Here is a 13,789-nt window from a genome sequence, read left to right as displayed (position 1 = left end):
AGAAACTCATTGTCCAACCTCTCTTGGCCCCTGATGTCTCTAGAGCACAGTTTCCCTTGTTGTCCAACTGTGCTAATACAGTCCCAGCTGTGCTTGGCACTTACAAGTAAACTTCTCTTTGGGAATTATGACTAATGGCTCTTTAGTCTGAAAACAAACATACTGCTTATTTACTTTTATGTATAGCGGGCAGGGAATTTGGAGAGGAAAAGCTTTTGAAGGGCATATCTGTGTATTTTGTCTATTGCTGTATCCTTTTTGTAGAAGTCGTGTCTATTCAAATACTGCTGAACTGAAAGTAAGGGAGAGCCTCCAGATCTCCTGCTTCCCTGTTTCTGTAATTCTTTCTTCAAAGCATCTTTCCAGTCTCTGCTGTCTTTTCTTCCTGCTTCAACTCACTTTGTCTGATAGCTAAGGGCATTCAGCACCCTTTGGGCATTCAGATTCAAATCAGACAACAGTAAACGTTTTCTCTTGAGAAGTCATATAGATATACCATAATGTTAGCAAAGCTGGTTTTAATCTCAGGATCCCTGAGCGTTCTATGTTCTTTTCCATATTTCATTTCCTATTTGCTGGATTTTGTAAACATTTTTTTCAGCTGTTTTTCAACAGCTGAAGGTGTTATTTCATCTTCTGCTTTAATTCTTTACTGTTCCAAGAGTAAATTTAATTGCTTTCAGCACTGTACTATCAGCAGGTTTTCGGCAACATTGTGACGTTTTTCATGGCTTGAATAGGTTCATGAGGTGTTCAGAAGCAGCTCTGATGCACTTCAGCTGTTTGGGAGATGATGACATGGTGCGATCTCCTTCGCTGTAGGGGTGTGCCTACTCTTCCAGTGTGTGCTCCTGTTCCGTCGCACAGTTGCGCTGAGTTTGTTGCCAGTGTGTCTGCCCAAGTGCTCAGCACAGGAGGGGAACAACAGTTGGAAAGACTTTGCTGAGGTTGTAAAGTTTAGGCCACTACCCCAAAATCAGAGCTGACTCCAGGAATATTCTTCCTCTCAAAAATCTTTTAGGCAAGTATAACACAGTAAAAGGAAAAGCAGTGATCCCAATTCAGTTCTGGTACAATTGCATTCACAGCCATGAAATTTCTTGCTGTAACTGGAACTGAACAAGCCTCAGTGAATAGGATTATAGACCAAAAAATCAGGTTAGAACCAGAACAAGGGAAAGATCAATGTGATCAGCAAGGATTTGTTCTAGCTTGAGGAAATTTTTCATTTGAATCTTCATGTGAGGCTTAGAGTCCTGGTTTGTGAGGTAAAATAAAGAAAAGCTACTTTTCTTTATGAGGCAATAGTATCAAAATAGCTTATTATTGAGAAATAATAAATATATAATCTAAATTAATTTATCATCTACACCATGTTTTTTAAAGTAAGCAATTAATTTATAATGCAATTTTCTATAACAAGTGTTTGCGAGGTTAAAGGTGCCCGATTGTTGTAAGCAATTTTAGTTTAAGCCCTGGGTCCAGTCTAGAGCCCTCACAGTCATTCGTGCAGGTAGCAAAAGGGTATTCACTGAAGTACTGCATGATGTTCTCTGCAATTTGGGATTGCAAAACTGAGTTTGTCCTTGTAGGAGCATTGCAAACATGGAAAATTATTTCAATGCTTGTAATTATTTCAGGATTAGTCACTCAATAATTAAAAACTGAAAAGCTAAACTTTTGTCCATAATTTTTCTAATAAAGAATTATGAGACATAAGTAAAACAAATTGAGTTACAGTTGAAGGTGGTGTCAGCTAGTCTTGTGACTGCATGCTCTGGTGCACAGAAATTAATTACAGCCAAGAGCCTTACGTGACTCTCATGCTGGCAGCTTGTCAGCTGTGATGTCTTCTATTTGTGATCACTAGATTTTAGCTAGGAGATGCTGAGCACCTTCTGTGAATTCCTCAGCAAACCCAGCTATGTGTCAGACCAGCTGAAGGAGTTCGTTTTCTTGTATGATGGGATTCGTAATGATAACAATGTTCTGGCTATTTTCTGAGCTAAGGAACTGAAATGGACCTCTGTTGACAACTACCACTATGTTTCTCAATATCTCTGACCTAATTTTTTTTATTTCTGTGTCAGTTTGCAGCTGTAGACATCTCTTAGGGAAAAGTCTGGAAAGTATTTTCATTAAAGGTCCAATTTTCCAAGTGTTTTTCTAACTCATTACATCTGCATCCATAATAGCTTTTCATGTACAGTACTGCTATTAAGCTGCATGAAAGTAAGTAATATACAAAATATTTACAAACATTAATGGTTATGAGTTTCGTCTTTTTGTTATGTATATTGTTATAGGTTTAATGATTATAATAACAATCATATGTATTAAAAACACACTCATCAAAGGGCTATAGAATGATGAGAATTATAAAAGCCTTGTGCCAGTTACAGCTATTTCATTTGCTGATGTGATTGATGCTTAAGTATTTTGTAGGCAGTCATGGGGCTGATGTCTATATATCACAGATTACAAGATTCAAGTGTTAAATGGAAAAAACAGATTTTCTCCACCTACATTACATTATTTTGAATTAATCAGCTTGGTCTCCCTTTAGAGTCAAGAGATAAATATGTTCTCTTCAATGGGTAATTTATCTCTCCCTAAAACTGTCACCTGCAATGTCAGATGACCTGCCCTTTGGAGGTTCCTGGTTTTATCCCTGACAGTAAGGAGGTCTGCGGATGTTAGCACAGCAGTACCTGTCTAATTTTTGGATACTTTTTGGACTAAACTCGTTGCTTCAGAGAGGGAAATTTAACTTCTTTTATCCCCTTTTTCCTTCAACGCATTCACTGTTTTTTGCGGGGAAGGAGTTGAGCTGCCAGCTCCTGAGGTAACTTAGTGCTTGCCATTCAGTGTTGCCTTTGGTTATGCCACAGAAAATGAGGTGTTCAAATCATTTTACTTTTACTGGGGTGGAAAAGCCTTTGTTGTGAAGCTGGAATCACTCCACAGGAATCTGTCCTCATGAGTGAGGAATGTGACTAAAGAAAAAACAGTCAGCTTTGCTCTCCCTCCTGATTTTTGGGATTGTTCCTTTGATCGCCTGGCATGCTTTTAAAGAAGGCACAGCACAGACTGATGATGAGCAATGCAGTACCTCTTTAATCAGTTTGCACAGGACTTATTTAATCAGGTTTTGTGGCAATCAAACAGTTATGGGTATTTGTGCAAAATGGACATTCATTACAATTAATGTGATTATGCCAGTCCCAAGGACTTCAGCTAGGAATCCTGCCAAAATGTGTTGAGAGGATGAATTGTCATTATAAAGTGTTTATAGATTTAGACAGCCTGTTGGTAAGTACAAACATTGTGTTTGATCTACATGGATTTCCAACACAATATACTCAGTTACAGCTTAGGGACACAGTACGCAGGAGCAGACCAGAGCTGCTATCACAGAATCGAAGTAGTAGCTGAGTTTATAAAGTAGTCTGACCTCTGTGCTCTCCCTCATTGACTTCAAACAGTGGAACATAAAAGGATTAGTTTCTGAGCCCTACTGCAGCAAAGAAGGAATCACCTTATGGTGTTTCCTTCTATTCACATACTTGCCATGAACACTTGCAAAATGTGTCTTTCTTCACTCTTCTGTGCATTTTCTTAAGTTAAAATAGATTTTGCTATGGAACGTTTTCTCACAATTCAATTAACAAATTTTTAGAAAAGACTGATCTAAATTTAACTTTTTCTTTGCAAGATTTTTATCTGTCTGCAGGTGTTCGAACACTGGAACTCAAATTAGCTTTTAGACTTAGCAGTGCCTGTAGAGGCATACTTCTACTCTGCCCATACAAATATACATACAGGCTGTAAATCTACATCTACACTCTGCCTTTATTTTCTCTTTGCTCTTCATCTGAGCCAGTCCTTCATGATTTTTAATTTTATTTTTTTTGATTGCAACACTGCAAACTCAGTTCTCTTTTACAACTGCTTTCTTTCCTTGACTGGAAAGATGTCACCTTGTGATTCCAGGTATAGGTTTTCTCCTTTTGGTAGAGTGCCAAAATATGAGAAACAGTTTAGTAGGGAGGGAGGGAGTCAGCACTGAATAAAGAATTGAGCACAAGATCTTAGGGACAATCCTCCACAAGGTGGGCTGCTAGGAGACTGATTTCTCTCCCCATGACCACCACCTTCTGAAACCTGAGCCATCACCATGAAAAATCTTCAGTTACCGCTGAAAGTTTTCTGGGGAAAAAAAATGAAATACCAGTCAGTTGCCTCTCTTCTGTATCAACCACATTCAGAGTAGCTGTAATAGCTGCTTTGGTTAGGTGGGGCTGCCCCAGGATTCCCTTGACATAGTTTGTAGTTTCAGGTGGCACAGCTATTTCATGAAAGCCTGTCTTCTTCTCTTAATACTCCCTTATTTAAAGAGTTATTTAACAAACTGCCCTGAGTCTCAAGGACCCCCCCATCAGCCCACCCTCCAGCTGGAGTATGAGCCTTGCTCACATCTGAGGAGCTTCATTTACAGTTGTTTATAGCATGAATGTGTGCGTGAGCCATCACCCGAGGAAGAAGAAAGATTCTCGCTAGCAACTGCACTTACTTTGATATGTGATGTCTTTGTGGATATTTACAGCCCACTGTCTCTTCCTTTTTGGCTCAGTTCCACGTCAAAATTTTGTTTTCCGAGGCTGGGAGCAACTGTGGGTGTAGGGTGCTGTCTGACCTGTTAAATTGCTAGTACAAAGATGAGGGTGAATGAGGCATGATTGCATCCCTGCAGGAGGTGGTAGGACTAAGAAAAAATAAGTTCAAAAGTTTAAATGTGTGCACTGCAGAAAAATCCTGCACATGTACAACCTGTTTTTCAGAACTTCCAGTTATCACTCAGCAACCTTCATTTAAATCTAAATGCCTTTCAATTGTTCCTGATAATTCACCGTACATTTTACTCTAACACAAGATAGACTTCAGTACATTTTTACCATTTACTATCACATGATCATATTTATTACATTACTAACATATTTAGCTGTTTTAATTTTTTCTGTAGTTTGGAAGAAGAAAGAAGACTTCTGCAAAATGAATATGAAAGAATTCCAAACCAAAAGGCAAGTACAAAACCATGAGAAAAGTCATGTTTTATGTTTTGTCAGCTAACTTATAAAAACATCAAAATGTTGTCAGATTGTGTAGCTCTAGAGTTCATTTAAAATCTGGAATACACAGAAAAATGAAGAGGTAGATTTTAGAGGAGAGGCTGTATTATGTAATTCAGGCTTGATAGCTAGGGCAAGCAATGAATATTTGATTCAGAAAAGATATGTTCTCAAGTTTGCTCAAGAAAACTTTTGTTGTATTCAACAACTAGATACTACATGTAAAGATATTTACAGGTTTTTGGATCTAGGATATGAGTATGGAAAATACATTTGCAATTGTAAATTCTGATGGATATTTGTGGTTTTGCTGGAAATAAAATTCTGCTGATTATTCAAAGAAGAAACATACATCTGTTAAAAAATTGTGTTTCATACCTGGATATAAAATGTTATCATCATTCCATGTTATATTATATCACAAGCCTGCAAAATACAAAAGGGAAAATAAAAAAATCTGATCTTTTACTTGATTTTTAAAGGAAGCAGAGAAGAAAATTAAAGAGTTGAAAGAAAATTATGATGAGCTCTGCAAAGAAGTAATCCAAAGGAAAGCAGAAATTAATGCAATAAAGGAAGATGTTTCATCCAAGCAAAAGCTGATGCTAATCGATAAGAAAGAAACAGAAAAGCTTCTGGAGAAGCAGGCTAACTTAAAAGTAACGTAAAATTAATCGTGTGTGTATGTGTGCATGTATGTGTATATGTGTACCTTCTTTGTCCAAGGAAACAGTTAATAATCTGGATGTTGTTTGTCATTCCAAATACGTTAGTTGGCATTACATTATATATTACATCATTTTTCAATAAGCATGAAACATGCTGCTGTGGTATACCCAGTATTTCTCCTTTAGGAAGTAATAATAGTCATGGTTTCGATTAAAAAATGGTTTCTATAATCACGTTTACTGTGTTGTGTTATTGTAGGCTGCTCTAATGTGTGCTCAGATCCAAGGTAATACGGATTTATGCTGAGAATTAAAGAACATACCCAGGTCTTTGTCACTTTCCTTTCCATGGTAGAGATAACATGATCAGATGTATCAATAATATTGAAGCATAATTTTTATTTGGCAGACATAATGATATTGTAAGTATCATTGTTTAGTTTCTAACACAGTATCTGCAATTCCTTGGAACAAGCTCAAGTAATTTGAAAATACATTTCCTGCCCATTTTCATAGCAGTTCTAGGTGAATATTACTTCTATGAAATCCCATCACATTTTGAGGTTATTAATCTAACCTTTCTGTTTGGTCACTAGGCTGAGCTAGTTAAGATCCTTGGTGTTCCAGTACAACTTGGAAAAGAAACTGAGAAGATGAATCAGAAAAAAATGTATGCTTTTACTAGTTATAGAGACATAAATATGTATATCTGACTTCTTTTCATCCATTTGTAACAGAGATAATTGAGTATAGTTGTTGATAAAAATTAGTATTAACATTTTTAAAAGCATCTGTAATCCGTTTAAAATCCATGTGCTGTACTGAAAGATGTAGTATATGCATGAAATAGTGTCCTCAAGCAGGTTGACAGTTCCACCCAGCTTGGTGTCATCTGCAGACTTACTAAGGGTGCACTCTTCCCCCTGGTCCAGATCATTGATGAAAATGTTAAATAGGAGCGGCCCCAGTACTGAGCCCTGGGGAACACCACTCATGACTGGCTACCAACTGGATTTAACTTCACAGTTCACGACTCTTTGGACTTAGCCATCGAACCAATTTTTTACCCAGCAAAGCATATGTCCATCCAAGCCAAGAGCAGTCAGTTTCTCTAGGAGAATACTGTAGGCAACAGTGTCAAATGCCTTACTAAAGTCAAAGTAGACAACATCCATAGCCTGTCGTTCATCCAACAAGTGGGTCACCCTGTCGTAGACATATGCTGCTTTCTGTATGTGTAAAATCTAATTAGCTCTGTGCAGTTTCAGCTAGGTCACTCACAGATCCCAGCAGTCCGGTTGCATCCAGATGAACGTCGAGGTTTATACACTGTTTTGGCACAGGGTTATACTGAAATTTTTGTCTCTTGCTTGCAGTCCCTACCTGTAACATAGAAATTTCTTGACAATGTTAAATTTCTTGTTTCTAAAAGTTGTATAATGGTTTTCTTCAACATTTTCGTCACTACTCTGCTTAATGCAACCTTGACATCATAAATAAAAGTGTTTACTATGATGTTACAGAGAAGCAATTTTAAAACCCTAGCATATTGTGTAGATTGCTATTAATGAAGTATTTAAATGAGTCTTTATACTTGTATTACATCATAGAATGAACTAATCAGAGTTCTCAGTCTTGGAAATAATAATATTTACAAGTGTCCCACCCATGTACCTAGCCATGCTGACAGAAATCAGTTTACTAGAACCCTTTTTAATACTGTCATGTTGCTAAACCCCCTGTCACTCCCTTATAGCTACCTGCAATTTTATTGTTGAACTGTATTGGCATTTGAAGATTTTCACTGTACGTAGTCTGCTTTCAAACATATAACGTAGATAGTTGTGGTGTTGAAATGATTTTGTGTGTCCAACTTAACATTTTGCCATTTATATATATATCTGTGGAAACATTAACCCATACTGTTGTGTTAAAATACATCCACAGTGATTCAGAAAAGGAGAAAGAAGAGCTTAATATCCAAATAGAAGACTTGAGCGATACCCTGAAAGCCATTAAAAAAAGGACTGAAGAGATTATGCAAGAAAGAGAAGATATAATGAAAGAATTGGATGAGAAACAAATTTTGGTAGAAAGCAAAGAACGAGAATGCCTTACTTCGACAAAATTACTAGAAATTAGTAGAGAGAAGGAATCAGCGGTCTTATTAGACAGGTTAGAGTAGCAGTCATAAACTGTGTTGTATGAGTGAACAGTTCTCTGTTTTCAAAGATCTATTTCCTTTTTTCTGCTGTATTGTTTATGTTTTCAAGTTTTATGTTGTAAAAAGAGCAGACTAGAAAATATCAGGCTTGGTTTTGACTTCAGAAATGTTCATATAAACCACTGGAATCTAGGATCTGACTTGAAGAAGAACATCAAGAAGCATAAGCATTTGATAAAATCCTGGGAGAGTGAAACTGGGTTTTGCTTTGAAAGGGAAGTCTTTTGGGGGGGTTTCTCTACAGTGAAAATAGAGTTTTTTCTGTGTTACCCACAAAAAGTAAATGGAACAAGAGAAGAAGTATTTTTATTTTCAGATGAGGATCATAGATTTCTGCACATACATACTCCTGAATTTCAGTGGAGACTGATTACTCATCTCTTTAATATTCCCTTGAATTACGAGTTTATATATACTTGGTAAACTGCTAGACTGATTGCAAGTTTCAAACGATTCCTTCTTTGCAGAGGAAGATGTATCAGTTGTAATTGTGGCCATATACTCAGCAACAATGCTTCTGCCTTTAAAGTTTTGTGTTAAGGGATAGTGGCACTTTAAAATGAAATGTTTGAGTGAACACGTAGATATTTCCTCATACTAGAAAATATGTTTTCTTCCTCTTATAAGTAATAGTTTCTCTGAAATTTTTGGTATGTTCAGAGAAGTCTGTGAGACCTCATTGACATCACTAGGAACATTATCATTGATCAAAGTTATAAAAATACTATCTTTTTAGTTAATTTGTCTCAATAGTTTGTGTGTTTATCTTGCTGCTCAGCCATAATGATATAGTACTCAAAACCCATTTTACTGATCATGCTCGTTTACATACACGTCTTGGTCAAGTTACTCATTTCTAAAATTCTGTGTCTATTTATGTAGAGAAGCTCTGGAAAATAATTTAAATAAATGTGTTTTGGAGAAAAAAAAGCAACAGGATATTCTCATTCACAAGCAAAACCAGAAAGAAAAAGAACTGAGAAATTTAAAAAAGCTGGAGTTAAAACTGAATATGATTTATGATTCCCTGGAACAAGATAAGTCACAGCATAAAAGACTCAAGACGGAGGTCTGTATGAATGCATTGATCATAAGAATTCTAAATTTTCTTGTAAGAAATCTATCTATGAAAGCTTTTGACTGTTACAAAAAGAGGGAAGAGGAGAAAACTGTTTTGAGTCTAAGGCACACAAAAGGGTCAAGAATGTTGCTGCAGCTAGCAAAGGAACTTCTAGGTGCTCTGACTGTAATAAAAATACTACATCAAGATATATTTGAACTAATTAAGAAATTGATTTTTAGATGGGAATCTATCTCCTTATCAAGGAGAACTGGGAGGTTATATTGGCGCTGTGGCGTCGTGTCTTCCTAGGCACACAAAAGGGTCAAGAATGTTGCTGCAGCTAGCAAAGGAACTTCTAGGTGCTCTGACTGTAATAAAAATACTACATCAAGATATATTTGAACTAATTAAGAAATTGATTTTTAGATGGGAATCTAAATGTCTTCCTTTAAAGCACTGTAGAACTGTAGTCATTTATGAGTGAAATAATATAGTGACTTGCAAATTTTCATCAAAGAAATTCATACCAGAAAAATAGAGCCACATACTCCCTGGCTCCCAAATGATGAAAATTTAACACTATTTTTTAAATTAGAAGTTTGTTTATACATTACTGTAAGTGTTAAATACTGCAGGGGACAAGAAACTAGCACTATATAAACTTTGGTGTTAAATAATATGAAATAATTCCGTATATTTTCTTTGTTTCCACTCAAATTTCACCCTCCACATATCCTACCTGCACTAGTATTTCACCCATTCCTCTTCTCATACTAATTTACTCTTTTCTGATTTATTTGTGCCTTTTACTATGCTATTTTTAAAGGGCAGGTTCATTCTGCTTGTCTATTCAAAGCATTTCCTTTCTTTTCTCTTTCCAATTCTTTCTTAAAAATTTACTTTGTCTATAACTTTTTCGTATTCTCTTCCTCTCATCACTGGTTCTTCCATTCTCTCTTTCTTAAACTTTTCTCCTATACTATCTCCTTGCTTTAGTCTAAATTGTAAGTCAGTCTCATAAAAGTAATCTCATTTAGTCAGATGAATGAGTATTTTTTCATAGGTCTTGATATTTCCTACCTTGACGCAGCATCCTTGAAATTTTACTTGGGCCTTCTAATCAATTGAAGAAGAAAGTCTTATTTACATCACTGTAAAGTTTTTTAGAATAACTATATGATATAAAAACTCACACATACTTATTTTTACTATTTAAACATCTCTAAAAATTACTTAGTAATATTTGATATTATTTTTTTCTATCTCCCCTGAAAATCCTCCTGAATTCACATGTGTAATATAAGCCCACTTGGGAGAAGGGAGGAAAGCTCTTTTACTACACAAAAAAAAGGTTTTGGTTGAATTTCCTGAAATATTGATTAAAGGAGTGACTCATATTCCATACTTTGATCTCAAAGTTCATGCTGAATTTCTGTTTGGTATCAGCTGAGAGAATTGAGGAAATGGTATTTTTTCAACCACAATTGTTCAAAAACATGTAATGCTAAAATCAAATGCCATAACTCACCAATAGCCGTGGCTAGATTTCACAGCCCTGGGTGACATCCAAACCCAACCCAAACCCTTCACACCGTGAAAGGGTGAGACCCGTAACAAGACCCTTAAAGGTTAAGTTATGTTGCAAAGGATTCCCTCATTGCTAACACTGGTTTATCCTGTAGGATTGTGTGTTACTTTCAGGTAGCATCATCGTGAGGAATCGGGAAAAGGGGTGTGCTCGTAGAGAGAGAATCAGAATTCTAAACAGCATTTTACTCCAGAAGTTGCAGGATACTACCCTAACGCAAACAGGCCATGTCAGTGTAGTTGTTTTCATGCATCCTTCCATGCTTCTGTTTTTTCACTAATTTTGGTTTTTCTCTGATTTTTCTCTTGGCATGGTCAGCTCAAATGCAGTAGTGGGGTATGAAAGAACTAGAATGGCAAGCTTGAATCTCTTTGGCTTTTGCTATCCTGAGATTGTTTAAATTTTGAGGATTTACAAGCTCACCTAGGAAAAGTTAAAATATTTTAAGTAGTTGAAACTAATTTAACTACGTAAAAAAAGCCAGATTTGCATTTATTCATTGTGATTCCAAGTGAAAAAATCTCAATAATTAATTGCTACTATAAAAATGTGATCGCAGAAACAGCATTAAATTTCCCTTTGCTTCATGTGCTAAGTGCAAAATGACTGGTTTGTAGAAAAAGGAAATTACAGGAACACTTCCTTCAAAAATGTTTTCCTTCTTAGTAAGTTGTGAAAGGTCAGCTATTGCTAAACGCCAGCATTCCGTGTGAAAGAGAACTGGACGCTCTACATGCACGATTTCTCTTCAGTCAGGCCAATGCAGAGACAGCCAAAAGTGCCCAAGTTTAGTCATGTCTTATGTGAACAAAAGTCCTTAACAGATTAAAGCTGTTTATAGGAGCTTTCTACTTTTAGACTCAATAGCTTGATGGCATCTTTAGAATCCCGTCTTGAAAATGTGGAAATGCCTACTTACAGACACTGCAGCCTTTTACACAGCAGCAGTGGTAACTAATCCGTACTCCACAGAAAACCCGTGTTTGCTCCCTCCAGAAGCGTGAAAGTAACTTGATTAGAGCAGGTTTTATTGATTTCCTAGCAAACCTAAGTCAAATCAAATCTCAGAGTTGGCAGCTGAAACCAAAGTAACTCCACACTTTGATCTTTGGCAGCTAAAACCAAAGTAATTCCACAGTTTGATTTTTACTCTGCAAGTGAACAAACACCTAACTTTCAAATATTATCACAGAAGTGAAAACTCCAAGTACAAAACATTGTACTATCTATACTGAGGTATAGTAGTTTGAACTCTAACATCTGGTTGAGATCTGAGAAAGATACCATATATTATCTGTGAATAGCTTCCAGCTGTGACATTCACTGTCATTTTTTCTCACCTATATGAATTACAGATTTGCAATTATGGACATATGCCTTCAAGTTAGCCTGCTTTATTTATTTATTTCTTACCTGTAACTGTAAAGAGCTTTTAAGGGAACTTAATCACTGTAAGACAAATACAACATTTTTGCATTTCAAATTATATCCTGCAACTAATTGTAGTGGGTTTGTTATATTTAAGGCAGATGGTAGTTTCTAATGCATCTTCCTTCACACATTTCATTTTAAAATCTGAATGAATTAACAAACTTTCCCATAATGTAAAAGAAAAAATGGTATATAACTCCCTAGAGCCTAAGGATGAAGTAGGAGAATCCTACTTGAATGACAACCCCCCCCCAAAATACTATATCAAATCTACACAGATGTGAAATACTGACAGTATTAAAATCAGTGGTAGATCTATATTTTTCCTTCAGTAAGGTCAGAATTTCACTCAGAAAATCCTCTGTGAATTTAGAAGGTGACATCTTTACATAGTCTCTCTGTGATTTTTGCTTTTTAATGACAGTTTGTTTAGTTTCTGAAAAACATAACCCTTATAGATTCTGTACTTAGGTTGGGCTTTGTGAAGTTTAGTGTTTATAGTTAAATTTTAAAAGAAAAATTTGGGAAACTTGGATATGAGGAACACAACTAAAAGCTAAGACTAGCTATTGTAACAAGACAGAAAATGCATTTCTTAATTTGTGTGATTACTTCCAGTAGATTATCTGCACTTCACGTTTTTCATATCTTTTGTTTGCATCACTCAGTGTACTTTATTTATTTTTGTAGGCAGAAGCTATTCCTAGAAGTAATGCAGCATTGTTAGAAAGACGGCGAGAACTGCAGAAGGAAATTGAAATGGCCAAGAGAAGTTTAGCTAAACAGGTGCTGAGCTCTGTTTTCTTATACTTTTTCACTATAGCAGTTGCATTTCAATCATGAGAATAAAAGGGACTGTTTGAAATGAAAATGATGGGAGTTTATAGCTACAGCTTTCTAGTGAGAAAACATGATAATTTGTTCAACTGTAAAGACAACTTGTTTGTCATATTTAAAAAAGCATTTTTTTGGTGTTACTGGTCATGTATTGAAAGGCAGAAAGTAAATCCACTTTTTAGGTTAAGTTTTTCTGAATATCATTAATGATATTAAAACTAGAAATATGATAGGTATAAATTTCCTTTGGATATGGCACGGTGTCTTGTTGAAACAAGGAAAATGTAGCATTTGTACATTATAATTTTTCATCTTCAGAGTGCTGTCATTTGTGGATGTCTGTCTATTCTCAGCACAGCCAGGTATAGTGTGGAAATGCAGGTGTCTTGAGTATGAGAGAATTAGTGCTTGCCACTGAATAAGTGAATTTGTAAGAAGCGACATATTTCAGACATACCTTCTTGTTAAGATCATACTTCCTTACCTTCTTTCTCTTATATCCATTTTCTTTCTGTGCTGTCTTTGAATTTGTTAGCATTAGCAGATGGGATTGATGGAATATGTATGTAACGTGCCCCAACAGGCAATAACGATCTAGTCATGCAGTGAGGGGAGCCTGGGAAGTCATCCATCCCCACCCTCCTGAAGAGGTTACCCAACACTAGGTATAAAAACCAGCTCTTTTGAGCTCCCTGGCTGCATTGACTGAATCTCCAACAACTCTAGGCATCTAGACACTTTACTCTCTTTCAAAGGTCTAAGTTTGACGTGAAAGCTCATTGTCTTCCCTTGTGTAGTACGGCCATGTCAAAACCTGACAGTAAGCTTATTTGAAGATTTTATGACAAC

At 36.1% G+C, this 13,789-nt stretch overlaps 1 protein-coding gene across 1 annotated transcript in view; it reads left to right on the top strand.

Moving 5' to 3' along the window:
• The window catches only part of CCDC146 (coiled-coil domain containing 146), a 65,894-nt gene that overhangs the window by 35,631 nt on the left and 16,474 nt on the right, over nt 1–13,789 (top strand). The window contains exons 4-9 of the mRNA XM_009868693.1: nt 5,024–5,085; nt 5,619–5,788; nt 6,394–6,467; nt 7,745–7,972; nt 8,904–9,090; nt 12,794–12,889. Coding sequence (XP_009866995.1) covers nt 5,024–5,085; nt 5,619–5,788; nt 6,394–6,467; nt 7,745–7,972; nt 8,904–9,090; nt 12,794–12,889 — 817 coding nt within the window. The remainder of the gene's footprint in view (nt 1–5,023; nt 5,086–5,618; nt 5,789–6,393; nt 6,468–7,744; nt 7,973–8,903; nt 9,091–12,793; nt 12,890–13,789) is intronic.

This window comes from Apaloderma vittatum, unplaced genomic scaffold (assembly GCF_000703405.1).
Source record: "Apaloderma vittatum isolate BGI_N311 unplaced genomic scaffold, ASM70340v1 scaffold4884, whole genome shotgun sequence".
NCBI classification, from domain to species: Eukaryota; Metazoa; Chordata; class Aves; order Trogoniformes; family Trogonidae; genus Apaloderma; species Apaloderma vittatum.
This window is presented reverse-complemented; position numbering and strand designations above follow the sequence as displayed.